General features: G+C 51.6%; 6 protein-coding genes across 6 annotated transcripts; 4 read left to right on the plus strand and 2 right to left on the minus strand.

The window, feature by feature from the left end:
* Positions 1-2,158: 2,158 nt before the first annotated feature.
* Positions 2,159-4,380, plus strand: N7506_004165 (uncharacterized protein; the record flags this gene model as incomplete). The annotated part of the gene is made up of 5 exons (XM_056953460.1): positions 2,159-2,388; positions 2,461-2,680; positions 2,761-2,839; positions 2,897-3,245; positions 3,303-4,380. 5 exons carry the CDS (start codon positions 2,159-2,161, stop codon positions 4,378-4,380), a joined length of 1,956 nt encoding a protein of 651 aa, XP_056812349.1.
* Positions 4,381-5,109: 729 nt separating this feature from the next.
* Positions 5,110-6,683, plus strand: N7506_004166 (NADH:flavin oxidoreductase/NADH oxidase family protein; the record flags this gene model as incomplete). The annotated part of the gene is made up of 6 exons (XM_056953461.1): positions 5,110-5,178; positions 5,275-5,377; positions 5,433-5,852; positions 5,905-5,924; positions 5,979-6,557; positions 6,618-6,683. 6 exons carry the CDS (start codon positions 5,110-5,112, stop codon positions 6,681-6,683), a joined length of 1,257 nt encoding a protein of 418 aa, XP_056812350.1.
* Positions 6,684-7,015: 332 nt separating this feature from the next.
* N7506_004167 (uncharacterized protein) lies at positions 7,016-9,293 on the plus strand (the record flags this gene model as incomplete). The annotated part of the gene is made up of 2 exons (XM_056953462.1): positions 7,016-7,409; positions 7,489-9,293. The coding sequence occupies 2 exons, from the start codon at positions 7,016-7,018 to the stop codon at positions 9,291-9,293; spliced, it is 2,199 nt and encodes a 732-aa protein (XP_056812351.1).
* Positions 9,294-9,867: 574 nt separating this feature from the next.
* On the minus strand, positions 9,868-10,548 carry N7506_004168 (lysoplasmalogenase; the record flags this gene model as incomplete). Its single annotated transcript, XM_056953463.1, has 1 exon — positions 9,868-10,548. The coding sequence occupies one exon, from the start codon at positions 10,546-10,548 to the stop codon at positions 9,868-9,870; it is 681 nt and encodes a 226-aa protein (XP_056812352.1).
* Positions 10,549-11,110: 562 nt separating this feature from the next.
* On the minus strand, positions 11,111-11,896 carry N7506_004169 (uncharacterized protein; the record flags this gene model as incomplete). The annotated part of the gene is made up of 1 exon (XM_056953464.1): positions 11,111-11,896. One exon carries the CDS (start codon positions 11,894-11,896, stop codon positions 11,111-11,113), a length of 786 nt encoding a protein of 261 aa, XP_056812353.1.
* A 799-nt stretch (positions 11,897-12,695) lies between these two features.
* N7506_004170 (uncharacterized protein) lies at positions 12,696-14,032 on the plus strand (the record flags this gene model as incomplete). The annotated part of the gene is made up of 2 exons (XM_056953465.1): positions 12,696-12,865; positions 12,940-14,032. 2 exons carry the CDS (start codon positions 12,696-12,698, stop codon positions 14,030-14,032), a joined length of 1,263 nt encoding a protein of 420 aa, XP_056812354.1.
* Positions 14,033-15,541: the final 1,509 nt, after the last annotated feature.

Consider the following 15,541-nt stretch of genomic DNA (forward strand, 5'->3'; position numbering starts at 1 on the left):
GATTATCGGGGCGAAAGTAAAATGTGTGGTGTTGTGTCCGGCAAGCCGAGTCAGACGCTACCTTGTCCGATAACATGCGATCATCACGACCCGAACCATTCGGGTGAGCATGCGACAAACAATTCCCTCATATGAGACATCTTGCAAGGAGAAACCTACGAAACCGGTTTGGTTCAAGCTGCAGCGATCGACCGTCACCTTGAAAGTATCATGTTCTCTGCACCTCTACAAAGGGTGGGCGCATTACGTTCGAGGCTTGAGTACTCCGTACGGAGTATACAGTCCCTGAATTGAGTGACGCCATCGAAATGGACTGACGGGAGCTAGGGGTAAGGGGCTGTGGAAAATGGCAGTGGGCAGTTGTAACGAGTCAGGCGATAGTCGAAACAGGCAGGTATGCACGTGAATCGCGAGACACGACTCAGCGAGTGTCGGGTAATGATTCCGCACAGATTCAAATCAAATGAGCTACTCCGTACCAACCTTGGAATTTGATACATTTATAAATGTGAACTATATTTTATTTAAACCATCAAAAAATTAGGTAACGAACCACAGCCATGGGCTGGAAGATCCGGGGAAAGCTATCGATCGAATAGGCTTTCATGCAACCATGGCAATAGTTCGAATTAGATTAGGCTTAATTCGCCAGGCGACTCCATTCTGCTCCGTCCTACAGGGCACAATCGTGTAGCGCCCGATCTGATGGACGTACGTAATGAGTCGATCTGCAAGGAAAAGGAGAAGAAAAGCAAAAATGTAAATATGTGTATGCAAGAATAATGCCTCATGAAAAGAATGACAGGTCTAAATCACAATGTATGAGCTCATTCCACATTCCACGCGATCGCCAAGCCCACTCAAGCCTTTTCCTCAACGTTGGGAACTGCAGGTTGGGACCCGAGACGGGGACGCACAAAATCCTGTCTGTACGCGGTAGAGCGAGGCATAGAGAAACAAATTATTAATAGCAAACCGACGCCTTACACAAGTCCAGGTGCGGTGCGGACAAGGGGGTCCAATCACCGGGAAGAGATCAAATCCCTGGATTCCGAATTGTTTCTGCGCTGATGTGGGCAGTTCCCTGAAGAGTACTCCGTCGAAAATAATCGCGCAGACCGTGGAGAAGCCAGACCCGGGATAAGTAATCAAACCCCTGTCGGCGACCGAGAGCCATTCAGGCTGCAGAACACATCGCCAACGCAGCGGATTCGAAACCCAAAGGTCTCACCGGTGAGTTTCCGATCGGAAGACGCCTTTCTGTTTTTTCCCTATCTGCCGGATTATCCTCGCAAATTGGGAGTGGGCAATTTAGTACGGCAGGCTCCGTCGCCGGCCTCCGCAGTCGATTTTCCTTCCAGAAGCTCTTTTGCCCACAACCCAATCGGGACAAAGAATAAATAAATCCCCAAAAGAAACACCGAGCTTAAGACTCTTGGGGTAATAAGTGGGTCTGCATTCGGCACTATCTGCGGCTCTGGGAGCTCGTAGCTGTGGATTGCAGTCGCCGGCGGTGGTTGAGGTGGAGATGGTGGACCCCTTCTAGGGCCGATGGAGACTAGTCTGTCTCTATTTCCTGTCTCCCCGGCTTCTTGAACCAATCAGCTTACTTTCGTTAAACACAAAATTTCTTTGCGACTTGTCAGCTCCGATAGTTTCAAATCTACACTGTACATGTCTGTCCTCGATATCTCCAACTTTCTGACCCGAGTGTCCCCCTCATGCTGCAATTGCTCGTACATTTGTTACCGTGCAGCTCTCAGTACATAGCTGGAATGAGGCATAAATCCCGCAACCCTGGACTGTCCACGTCAAGTCGGATCTCCGCATTTGTCGGAGTCGGCGCCCCCCGTCTCCACAGACGGCGAGACTCCTCCTTACCTGGATCTGCCTTCCGAGCAATTAATAGAAAAATAGCAAAATAGAAAATAGAAAAAAAAAAAAAAACCTTTCAGGATCCAGATTCCAGAATTGCATTCACGCAAAACGGTTCGCTGTCAACACCGAAATGGAATCCACATGGGCCCTTCCGTGGCCCTCAACCCCATCCACGTCCGAGTCTTCCCGACCTCAAATCATGACTCTTTCTTTACTATACCGTGTCGCCTGGACACGCGGTCCCGGTTAATTATCTGGTCATCGCCGTGTCTGTGTCGGAATGTCCTGGATGATGTGCGCACGAACGTCCCAGGGGAAATTTAATATGCTGCCTCGTGTACATAAAAACAGACTCTCATCTGCTTCTCACTCTTTTTCTTCTTTCTATCATTCTACCTCTTCTCCATTGAGCAAATCTTCCACAATGGCTCGATACCCTTCATTGCCTACTCAGCAGACCCGGATGGTGCATGCCACCCCGGCGCCTTCCGTGAACCACGCCTCACCAGCGTAAGTCCCTGCTGTTCTTGTCGCAAGAGCTGCGATTCAATGCGACGGCGGTTGCTAACCCAGCACCTCCAGTGATGCCAACTACGATACCGCCAACCCTTCATATATTCGCAAGTACCTGCGCACATACGGCCTCACTCCTCCTCGCGCCGAGGGTTACGAAACCCAAAAGACCCGCTGCCTCGCCCAGCTCGGTCTCAAGAACACCCCCATCGACAAGTTCCTCTACCTCAGCACACTTCGCAAGAACAATGTTCACCTGTTCTACCGTCTGGTGACCGACCACCTCAGGGTACGTTAATATCCGAGCCATGTGATTGGACCGGGAAAAATTGGAGATTGGAGATTCACGAAAACTAACCGCCCCCGCAGGAGATGACTCCCCTCATCTATACCCCAGTTGTGGGCGAGGCCTGCCAACGCTGGTCCGAGATCTACCAGCAGCCCGAAGGTAAGATCTGGATGATCCCCACGAATTGGAACCGGAGACGCTAACCCGCCTGTGCAGGTATGTACCTTAGCTGGGAAGATCGCGGAAATCTGGCTTCCGTCATCGCCAATTGGCCCCAGCCCTCCGTCGAGATCACATGTATCACCGACGGTTCTCGTATTCTCGGCCTGGGTGACCTGGGCATCAACGGTATGGGTATTCCCATCGGAAAGTTGGCCCTTTACACCGCTTGTGCGGGTATTCGTCCCGAGGCCACCCTGCCTCTGACCCTCGATCTGGGTACCAGCAACAAGGCCCTCCGGGAAGACCCGCTCTACATGGGTAGCCGCCGTGACAAGATCTCCCCCGAGGAGGAGCGTGAGTTCTTGGACGAGCTGATGACTGCTCTTACTGAGCGTTGGCCCGGGTAAGTCGCTTCCACGGTATCACATGTGGATCATTGGCACTAACAAGCTTCTTTTAGTATCGTCATCCAATTCGAGGACTTCAAGAACCCCTTCCCCGCATTGGAGCGTTACCGCGACACTTTCACCTGCTTCAACGATGACATCCAGGGTACTGGCGCTGTCATCCTCGGTGGTGTCATCAACGCTGTCAAGCGCTCCGGTCTTCCTTGCAAGGACCACCGTGCCGTCTTCTTCGGTGCTGGCAGCGCCGGTGTCGGTGTCGCCCGCCAGATCGTCGAGTTCTTCATGCGCGAAGGCATGACTGAGGACGAGGCCCGCAACTGCTTCTACCTCGTCGACACCAAGGGTCTCGTGACCGCTGACCGCGGTGACAAGCTCGCCGACCACAAGGTCTACTTCGCCCGCCGTGACAACGAGGGTGCTCAATTCAAGACTCTCGATGAGGTCGTCGACCACGTCAAGCCCTCCATCCTGATGGGTCTCTCCACCATGGGTGGCGTCTTCACCCCCGAGATCCTCCGCAAGATGGCCGACTGGAACGCCGCCCCTCTCATCTTCCCCCTTTCCAACCCCTCCTCCAAGTCTGAGTGCGACTTTGAGACCGCCATCCAGAACACCGATGGTCGCTGCCTCTTCGCCTCCGGCTCCCCCTTCCCCAACTGCACCTTCACCAACTCCGCCGGCGAGACCCGCACCTACTACCCCGGCCAGGGTAACAACATGTACGTCTTCCCCGGTATCGGTCTTGGCAGCATTCTCTCCAAGGCCGTCCGTGTTACCGACAGCATGATCTACGCCTCCGGCGAGTCCCTCTCCTCTGCCCTCACCGCCGAGGAACTCGAGCGCAACCTCCTGTACCCGGACATCACTCGCATCCGCGATGTGTCCATCGTCGTCACCCGCAAGGTCATCCGTGCCGCCCAGGAAGACAAGGTTGACCGCGAGATTGCTCTCCGCGCTCTCTCCGATGTCGAGCTTGATAACTGGATCCGTGCCCGCATGTACGATCCTCACACCGAGGTTCGCGCTCTGGAGCGCGAGGTCGGCCATCTTCTCTCTTCCCTGGGCACAATCTCCCCTCCCCTCACTGCCAACGGCTCCCCCACTGAGGAGAAGAACGGCGCTAAGCTGTAAGCATGTGCTCGGCAACACAAAAATACCTTCTTTTCCAGCTTTGGATCTCGACGTGATTGACTCACATCGGTTTACTTTTTTTGGCTTCTTTCCAGCGCACTTGCACTTGCACCTTTCCGCCTTTTCCGGGTCATGACTCCTTGTTTGCTTTCATCTTCATCTTTGCCTCTTTTTTTTGATAGAATACCCATCACTTTCTGTTTGGTCACTTTCGGGGCCTTTGCATTTGGGAATAGTTAGCACCTATTGTCAAGAATGAACAAATTAACTAAGAACTACTTTTGTGTCTTCGTAATCACTTCGATTCCAACCTCGGAACTACTGTATTGTATGATTTGTCTGACGTGTAACGGCAGTCTCTATCGCTCAGGTCGGGCCCGTTTCCCCCGACACGACTCCGTACATATTTGAGGAACAACATGGTAATCAACCGTGCCCCACTGCCCAAGGGGAGAACGGATGAATTAAACACCCGATTTGCCTCCCAAAATTCGGTCGAATTTCGCACGGAGCGATCAAACCCCCCGATGACTAAGATTCAGCCGAGGTACCTCCTGTGGAGGCGATTTTCACAGTTTGGATATTGAATACATAGGGGATGATCGGTAGCTTGGGCTATTGTTCAGATAGAGAGATCAATTTAATACTGCACGGTTGGATTGAACTTCGAGGTCTCCAATTGCCCGACGCAGGTACAAATCCTTGAAGTAAACATTGCATATGCACGCCATGCCGTCTCCTCTTGCAGACCCCGTTAAGCTTCCATGCGGTCTAGTACTGCCCAATCGACTCAGCAAGGTAAGCATGGTCATATGTAAGCATGGTCATATTCATGCTCGCGAATAAGCATGCTTGCGCTTTTCTATCGCTCCCAGAAGGCTAATTCCACTACAGGCTGCAATGGCCGAGTTGATGGCCAAGAACAACCATCCGACAAATACTCTTGCCGATGCCTATGAACAATGGTCGGACGGTGGATGGGGAAGTATTCTCACAGGTATGTCATGAGATACCTTGTTCTTTGAGAATCCATAATCCCTAACAATCCACAGGAAACGTCCAAGTCGACGTAAACCACATGGGCAGTCCTTTCGACCCAGCCTTGCACAGCGAATACAAGAGCCCAGATAGCAATGCCGACCTCGTTGCTCAATGGAAAAAATATGCCGACGCCTGCCAAAAGCACGGTACCCCGGCCATCGCGCAGATCTGTCACCCAGGTCGGCAATCATTCCGCGGCGCAGGCCACAGAGGCCTGTTTGCGCAGACATTAGCGCCCAGCGCGGTGTCTATCAAGCTTGGAGATGGCTATCTCGAGCGGCTGCTAGCCTGTTTGGCCTGGACGTCACCCAAGGAAATGACATCCCAAGATGTCGAGCGTGTCATCGCCCAATTCGTTGATACCGCTCGACTCATGGCCGACGCCGGTTTCTCGGGCATCGAACTGCACGGTGCTCACGGATATCTGATTGGTATGTATAGCTCGATGCATACTCACGCCTCGCGCTGACCTTTTCTTCATAGATCAATTCCTCAGCGGAAAGGTAAAGTCATAATGCGACCGACAGCACCAATGGTCATAAAACTAACACAGACAGACAAACCTCCGAACAGATGACTACGGCGGCACACCCGAGAAGCGTGCACGCTTCGTCCTAGAAATCCTATCCCAAACTCGCAAAGTCGTGCCTGCGACCTTCTGCATAGGCATCAAGCTTAACTCCGCAGATCACGACTCCGCAACCTTCGAAGAAACAATGACTCAGATCGCGCTTCTCGCTGACGCCGGTATCGACTTCATGGAAATTTCCGGCGGAACGTACGAAGACCCCTCGATGATGGGGTACGCCAAAGCGCCCCGGAAATCCGAGCGCACAGCCGCGCGCGAAGCCTTCTTCCTCGAATTCTCGAAGGAAGTTCGATCCCGGCATCCTGGGTTGGTGCTCATGTTGACAGGTGGCTTCCGCACGCGCGCTGGTGCAGAGGCTGCTATTCGAGATGGTGCTTGTGATCTCGTGGGAATTGGGAGACCTGCAGCTGTGAATCCGAAGTTCCCGCGCCTGTTGCTTGATGAGGGTGTGAAGGATTCGGAGGCGCAGTTGCCATTGAATAAGGCGCCTGTGCCGTGGTATACGCGCTTCTTGCCGGCGAACTTGATCGGGGCGGGGGCTGAGAGTGTAAGTTGTGTCTGTGGACTGGGATTTAGGACTTTAGGACTTCGGCTGACCTGTTCTTAGACTTATTATGCGACACAGATTCAGCGCCTGGCTAAAGGGCTTGTTACACTTGCACCGCCATTGTAGGATTGTGTGGAGGATATGCGCGAAATCAGGTCATAATATCCGAGGACTGTGAGGAGTACCTAGTAATAGATCGGCATGAACAAGATAAAATCACATAGTATATCGTATTGAATCAAAAACCTCCATGTATAGTATAAAGTACCAAGTTCGTGCCTGGGGTGATTGGTGTAGTTGTGTCGTCATGTGCGCGGAGAAAACAGGTTGTGTCGATCCCTCAAGCTTCCTCCGATCTACATTGGACATGCCTGACAACCTCTGACTTAACAACCCGAGCATCTGGCTATCACGCACTTACCAAATTCCATAATCTATCTCCAGCTCTAGGGTTCAACATGCCCTCCGAGACTGAACCCCTGCTCCCTCGCTATGAGGATGACACCTCCCGGCAGCGTCGCCTCCACCAGAAGCTCCACAGCTACCAGATGATCCGCGCCATCTCCGAGGGATATCTACCAACCACCGAACAAACAATTGCAAACCTCCGCACCCTCCTCGCATCGGATGTCCTCAATCTCCGCAATCAAGATATCGGCAGTGTCGGTCGCCAGCTAGTGCGCGACACACGCTTGTGGATTCAAGTCTTCATCGAGTTCCTCCAGCAAAAGAACAACCAGGATCAACTACAGGAGTTCCTCTGGCGGCTGGCCCGCTCGCGCGTCCACGTAGATAGCGACAGAGTCTCTAGACAAGCTGCGAATGTGAAGGCACGGGCTGATACCAAAGCTGGTGGGTCGATACTCCCCCAACTTCCGGGCTTGGCGCGTCTGCCTGGTTCGCGGGCCGATCGCTAATATCATCTCTACAGCATATGACAGTTTCCGTACCATCGGTGGTCTCCTATTGACCAATGCCGATTTCCGTTTATTCGTCGACGATATTGTTACCGTTGGCCGCCAGATCTTCGCCGACACCGCGGAGTCCCTCGCGGAATCTTCCAAGCTTGTAGCAAAGCAGGTGCAGCCATCTGCGGAGGAAGAGTCGGCGCTCAATGGGGCTGGTGCCGATGAAGGACATGAATTGTCGAAGGATGAGTTGAAGGAGGATGCCGCTCAGGTAGCGGAAGCCACTAGGGAAGGGCTTGCCCACACGGGACACGATGCCGTGCAAAGTGCGAAAGAGCACCTATCTGGCAGGGAGAGAGATACTCTTCTCTTCCGACTGAAACAAGCTGTTCAGAAACTACGTCAGAGGACAGACTACTCTGACTCGGTCGCGACGCTTGCCAAATTGCTGCAGCGGTACGCTAAGATCTACGCCGAGGTCGCGGAAAACACTACCTCGACCGCGGAAGAAGATTTGCAGGCCAATGCTGACCTCAAATGTGCGGTCGATGAGTTTTGGGTTCTCTTGCGATCATTTGGCAACGCGGAAGAGTGGGACAAATTGCAGGAGAAATTCCACAATGTCCTTCGACATGCTAATAAAGATCCGGAATTTGACACTCTACTAGGGCAGACTGGAAACTCACTCCAAGACATGTTGACTGACCCAGAATTTTTCGACTCTGCTCCACAGAAGCTCGATGAGCTCAAGCAACAGTCCGAAAAGGTGGGCACTGAGACTAGTTTGCGCAAGGATATGGACGACTTCCTGGCCCAAACTAAGCAAACGCTACGCACTGTACCAGAAGATCCTGCTGTGTACAAATTGATCAATGCCACCAAGAAAGTCTACCAGCACGCATGGACTGCCTATAATGATAACAAGGCCGACCTTCCAGCAGACCTGGTCAACGTCTTCCTCCCTGTCCTCTTGCGCACACTCCAGTACATTCCCATCCCGCGACTGGAGATATCTGCCCCAGAAATGGATCTTCTCATCGAGAATTTAATCCTTGAACCCGGCCATACAGTCAACTTTTCCTCTTTCCTCCCGTACCGCATGCACCTCCTCACGCGCAACGACATCGACGTTGTCAAAACGCACTCTAAGCGCACCGAAACTTTCATGAAAACAGCCTTCACAATCACCATCCAAGGCCTGAACATCAGCGCCGAGGACTTTGGCTACTGGTTCCGTACGCATACAGGACTCTTCCACCTCAAAGATGAGGGAATCGCCAGCTTCTATCTCGACCGCCGCGGAATAGACATCTCACTAGATGTTGAGGTCGGACGGGGCAAGCTCGAGCAAATATTCTCACTGCGAGGCGTCCGCGTCCGGATCCACAAACTCGACTACCAAGTCAAGCGCAGCAAATGGAGGTTCCTACTCTGGCTGACCAAGCCATTCCTAAAACACCTTGTTCGCCGCGTCTTAGAGAAGAAGATCGCCGAAGAGATTGTTGCGGCGGCATTCACGCTGAATCGCGAATTGGTATTCGCGCGTGAGCGTCTGCGTGCTGCGCGCATTGCCAACCCGCAGGACTTGGCTACCTTTGTCCGAGCTGTTCTTGCTCGCTTGAAGCCTGCTGATTCGGATGTCGAAGCGCGGATTGGCCTTGAGCCTTTGAAAGATGGTGCTTTCAAGGGTGTATATGCGCCTGGGAGTATCGTCAAGACATGGCATGATGAAGCGACTCGCGCGCAGGAGGCTATTGAGGATGGTGATGAGACTCATGGACTTGGCCATACATGGCAGAACGATATCTTCAATGTTGCTGGGCATTAATGTGTCTTTCTTTCTGTCCTTTTTCAAGCGGTTGGATTTGATGTTATTTTTATCTGACAGCTATTTCCTATCTTGAATTTACGATCTATACGAACAGTTGGCAATGTGACCTATTTGGCTGCAATACTTCATCTTCACCAATCTTCTTTCATTTCTGCAACAGGAATAGTCACCGTGATCCTTGGAATTTCTTCTCATCGCTACGACTCCACCCGCACCCGGGCAGGCAACACATGCCAATAACACTCTCAGTCCGAGGGCAGTCCACTCGATCTATATTGTTTCAGATATCGTATATCCAGCCCCACACCAGCATATGGGTACTTTTGAGCCGCCAACGGGGTCTCACAATCCGAATGATGCCCAAATGAATCCAAGGTTGCCGAAAGGATTGTCGCAAGCGTCACGTTCCATGGCCTTTTACATGCTTCTTGGGTTGGTTGTTTAATTCCCTTGACCTCTGGAACCTTTTCATCCTTCCATGCCGCAAGAACGCCAATCAGTCTATCTAACTGCCGCAGTCTGATACATCGGACAGAATCCAATCAAAGGAGCGCTACACTTTCAAAAGCGACTATGCCCCTTCCACTGTTCTTGCGATGACTATTTGGGCCCAGAAATAAAGCGCGTAGCCCAGGAATATCTCAAGACATCCACGACTCTTCGACGCAACAGATTTTCCGAACGCGTTCTTCGCAACGAAAAGATCGCTCACAACGAACATCGCAGCTCCAACGGCTCGCGAGTGCAGCCAGTCAGACGGCACGATTGAAGGGGACGTGGAAGTCGCGGCAGCAAACATGATTCCAATGATCACAGCATAAGCAGAGACCAGTGGCTTCATATCTGGAGCAACAGCAAGGTTCAATACATTGGATCGAAGTGAGGAATTTGCCTGGGGGTATATAACACCCAGCCACTTTGCAGCGCCCAGAGTCGCAGGGAACGTAGCGGCAAATATCGACCACGAGATTTCGCTGGAATCTCGAAAGAAGGCCACAGTGTAAAGAATGTGAGCTATCGCGAAGGCGACGATACCAAGTTGGAAGAATCTCGATATCTCTCCCTGTAAATCCGATTTGCCGGAGATTGAGACTTTGGCGTTCGAGCCGTTGAACTCACGCCGCGAAGGGATGAGACAAAAGTCGCCTAACAAAGAACACGCAAGACCGGCAGTGATGAGAGAGCGATAATCGGACCACTCAGTAGAGGGAAGTAAAAATGGATGGCTGAGGAAGGCTACTGAGCAGAGCATTTTGAATACTGCCGTGCCCGTATGTGATTTGGAGTTCCACTCTGAGAGAACCAGCAAGGGCAGCGATCCCAGTAAAAGGCATTCCGAAGCTGGGAATGACATGTTTTTGGGCTTAGACAGATCGGCCTGATAATGGCTGAGATGAGGTGTATCTTCAACAGGCGAGATAGTTGAAACAGTGACGAATCTCTTTTTTCCACTACGAAGATGATTTCTTGGCGGTAGGCCGAGGTAATATGAGGTTTGCTTGTGAGACCGAGGTTTCTATTCTTTGGGTATTGCCAAATATCTTCGTACGTTTAGAATTGATACCAGTTCCATTGAAGACACTAGGGGAAAGAATCAACGGTTGTGCTGGCTTTCAACGAATGACCTGCCATCTTTGGAGAATGGCTTAGGGACAAACAATGGCTCAAGGTCCCCAAGGTATTATCTTTGTTGCATTGACTTGATGATGATAGCTGCCAAGGTGGTATTTTCGGGCTATACTAGGCGTGCTTTTCAACTTCAAATCGAATACATCTCACTGCCGACCCTACTGCAGGGCTACAGACATGAGAAGTTAAGCCGATGCTCCCAGCTCGAGTCCAGTGATTTCTTTACACGCTTTGACAATAAGCTCTTGCAGACTTTGATCTTCGGCTGCAGCCAGAGGCTCAGCAAGCTTCTTTTTGGGCTCGTAATAAACACCAGTCTGGCTTTGGTCGTAGTCACCCTCGGCCAGCATGACATATGTCTCAACGCCGTCTTCCAGTTTATCGGTGGCACCTTTGCCTCCAAGCTTGGTGGCAACGTATCCAGGATGAACCGATATGATAGATGTGCCCTTGAGCTGTCTCGCTGCCGCATTGGCAAGGAGCATGACATGAAGCTTCGAGTCGCAATAGGCTGGGAAATCCTGGAATCCCTGCTCCCCGCGCTCGAGGAAGAAGATATCTTTAACGTCTGTATCGGCTTGCCTGTGCAAGATGGAAGCGATATAAATAAGACGTTTCGGCTGCTTGAGCAGACAGGTAAGAATATAAGGAGCGATGACGTTGACGAAAACTAGAGCCGGTACGCCATAGTCTGGCGTTTTGCGGAAAGGACCGTACAACAAGCCGGCATTGAGAATGACAGCGTCAAAGACACCAATTGCGTTCGCTTCGTTGGCCAATTTGCGTGTCTCTGCCACACTGGTCAAATCTGCGACCAGCACGCCGGCAGCTCCCGGGCACTTTGCCGTGGCCTCAGCTGCGCGTTCTTCACTGCGTGCATGGAGATAGACGCTATGGCCACGCTGGACTAGCTGGCGGGCAGCCTCCAGGCCAAAGCCATCGGAGGAACCTGTGATCAGGATACGGACCATATTGCTCGAGTTTATGAGATCGAAATGAAGCTGCTGGCAGGGAGCTCGGAGGGAAGAAGATCGCCCAGAGACGTTCAACGAAGAAGAGATTGGTAAGCTGATAAGAAGGTGGAAGAATGGAGACGTTCAGTCCTATGAAGTCAGACTAGTACGTTTTGTGGGTCGTTCCATCGCAGGCTGATTCGACGACGCGATGATGTGCGGATTTGGAGAGTTGCCCTCGGGGACATGCCGCCAGAACCCGTCCTCCAACGGCCTTTTCTCGGGTGAATAACTTCATTTGGCTTGCCTGGACGGAGCACTTCGCTCTTTGATCCGATTCATTGTAGCAAGGCTTCATCTGAAAATTAAACAAGACTGTTGCCTGGTCAATCTTGAGACTTAGGCCTTGGGTCCGACTCTACTCACAACCACCTGGACTCAATGCGGATCAACTGTCCGGGATTCAAACATGGCCTTCCCTTGGATATGGCGGCATATTCTGGAGGATGAGGCATTGAACCGATAAGCACTTGGCCTCAGGTTGCACCGCCAACTGGTCAATGAGCCATATCACGTGGCCACACGTGACCAGTCATAGGCCACCTAATGTAGATCCAAAGAGACAGCGAAGCCACCGTCACTTTCAACTTTATAATAAACGGCTGGTGCAAAGCTCCGTGACGACCGCACTATACCCCCATGTCGCTCAATTAGCCGCGTCAATCCCACACCCACAGCCCGAGAAGCTCACGAAGCTTTGATCGCGAGGTCCACACAACACATAGTGTAGGAGCCACTCCTCACACACCTCCACAATATGCAATTACTACGGCTCATGGTAGCACTGGCTATTGTGCTATGCTCAGTCGTCGTTATCGCCGCTGAGGATTACTACAAAGTACTTGGGCTTGACAAGTCAGCTTCGGAGAAAGACATCAAGCGCGCCTACAGAACGCTCAGCAAGAAATACCACCCCGATAAGAACCCGTGAGCAGTCCTTTCGTCCCAAATGAATCGCGCAATGTGCACATGGGAGAACAAGCCAGCTAACGCACCCGCAGCGGCGATGACAATGCGCGCGAAAAGTTTGTCACAATAGCAGACGCCTACGAGGTTCTATCCACCGGCAAATTACGCAAAGTCTACGATCAATACGGCCACGATGGTGTCGAGCAGCACCGCAAGGGTGAAACCGCCGGCGGCAGCCACGACCCATTCGATCTCTTCTCGCGGTTTTTCGGCGGCGGCGGACACTCGGGACACGCACCAGGTCATCGACGAGGACCAGATATGGAGGTCCGGGCTGCACTGCCATTGCGGGACTTCTACAATGGTCGGGAAATCAACTTCCTCGTTGAAAAGCAGCAGATCTGCGATTCTTGCGAAGGAACTGGATCGAAAGATCACCAGGTTGAGACTTGCGATCGCTGTTCTGGGCGCGGTATGGTCATACAGAAACACATGCTTGCGCCGGGGATGTTCCAGCAAGTGCAGATGCAGTGCGATAAGTGTCACGGACAAGGGAAGCAGATCAAGAACCCATGCCATGTCTGCAGTGGCACTCGGGTTGTTCGCAAGCAGGTTGAGACGAGTGCGACGATCGAAGCGGGAATGGGCAAAGGGACGAAGCTGGTGTTTGAGAACGAAGCCGATGAGAGCCCTGATTGGATTGCCGGAGATTTGATTGTTGTCCTTGATGAGAAGGAGGCAGAGCTCGGGACTGAAGATGAAGAGAGAACAGATGGAACTTTCTTCCGACGGAAGGGCAAGGATTTGTTCTGGAAAGAGAGTCTCTCATTGCGAGAGGCGTGGATGGGTGATTGGACTCGCAACATCACTCATCTCGATGGCCATGTTGTTCGTCTCGGTCGTGGGCGTGGCCAGGTTGTGCAGCCTTTGGCTGTTGAGACGGTCGGTGGAGAGGGCATGCCTCATTACTCCGAGGGCCACCTGCACGACCACAATGAGAATGACGAGCCCGGCAATCTGTATATCGAGTATACTGTTGTTCTGCCCGACCAGATGGAAAGTGGTATGGAGAAAGACTTCCATGCGCTTTGGGAGAAGTGGCGCAAGAAGATCGGCGTTGATCTGGCGAAGGATTCTGGCCGCCCGGTGGTGCCTCTGCCGGAGGAGGGGAAAGATGAACTGTGATACCTAGCTCTTGTTTTTGATTCCCCAATTTTCTGTTTGGAGTCACCTTGTACATTTCATGTTGCGGTTTTGCTGGCGTGCATCAAGGCTATGGGCTGCATTAGATCAAACCCAGCGTCGTTCCGCTCGAGTTGAATATGAGCGCATACAATAGATCCCTTTTTGACAGACCCCAGAGCAACCTTGGAAGTAGAGACAGGACCTTGAAGGCATATGATCCATGTATCCGATTGGTTAACAGACAACTTTTGGAAGCCCAGTGGAGCCGTCTGTCTGGTCTTGGGTTTTCATGAGGTCTAGACACAGCTAGAGCCCCTACTCTATCTCTTTCAAGTTTCCGGAGTACACGTTGTCAACACATGGCGAGATTGACGACCGCTTGTGCCGCCGGAATGATGTTCAAAGAAGGATCAAGATATAGATTCCGACCAATCCAGAAGGCAAGACGACCTCTGGCCTTCCTCCAATCCCGTTTAGTTGTGATGCATATACAACATGTAAAAGAGGCTGGGTGGCGGTGGATTTAAACAAAGAGAGATATGTACAACGCAACGATCTTGGGGCTGAACCCGCAGCCTTGGTGGTATCTTTGATATCCCGACGGGGGTGTGAAAACAGGGTTTAGGGCAAGGGTGCTGGTAGGCGATATAGTCAACGCATGGAGTATGAAGGCTTTCCGAGGTTTCTTTGACGACACGTATACATGCAATTGACCGTCTTTTCGTGCCCAGGGAGACAGCTGGAGTCGTTTGAAACTTGTGTTTAGGCCACAATGTGCAAACAGGCTAGGACAGATGTAATCGTACATGCAGGCTCCGGTTTGGGCTGCTTGACATCGAGATTTCTTTTCGTACTATATGATCATCCCATGCGCTACGCAATTTATTACTGGTTGGCATCGTGTTGTTGTTCTTGGTGTCCTTGATTGGTATAGTTTTGAGCGCCATATTTGAGAGCAGGGAGGGGAATTTACCAATCAAAAGCAATAATTTATGCCCTAGGTAATAGTTATGCAGTCTTGCAATGTCCGAGTTAGCGCCTGAGAGGCTGTATACTGCGTTAAGTCTATGAAGGTGTCGTTGATGGCGTGTATAACTAATCTCCCATGCCTAAGTCAAAGATCCATCTACCTTGAAATTGTTGGTATAGGCGATCTTCCACGATGCAAGTACTAGGACCGAAGGCATAAGCTGCTGTCGGGCCATAGTATCCGAATGCATAAAATGTCATATAATCCACATGTTCGCTGTACGTACTCCGTACTCTCTATGAACATGATCTGCATACCTGCACGAAGCAGGGAAACCCACAACGGGTACTTTTAGCAGAGCACAGAACTAAGGATTGAGTGTAACCTTGGCCAGTCAATATCTTCCACGTTAGTTCAGGCATTTACAATCAATGTGATTAGCAATAGACTCGAAAGAAGAGGGGGAAACACCATTTTTCTTATACTTGAACCAATAATAGACGCATGATAAGTAGCAGGGAAGGCAAGTTCGCGGGGAA

The sequence above is a fragment of the Penicillium brevicompactum genome, assembly GCF_028827555.1.
Source record: "Penicillium brevicompactum strain IBT 35665 chromosome Unknown utg000003l_segment0_segment0, whole genome shotgun sequence".
Classification (NCBI taxonomy): domain Eukaryota; kingdom Fungi; phylum Ascomycota; class Eurotiomycetes; order Eurotiales; family Aspergillaceae; genus Penicillium; species Penicillium brevicompactum.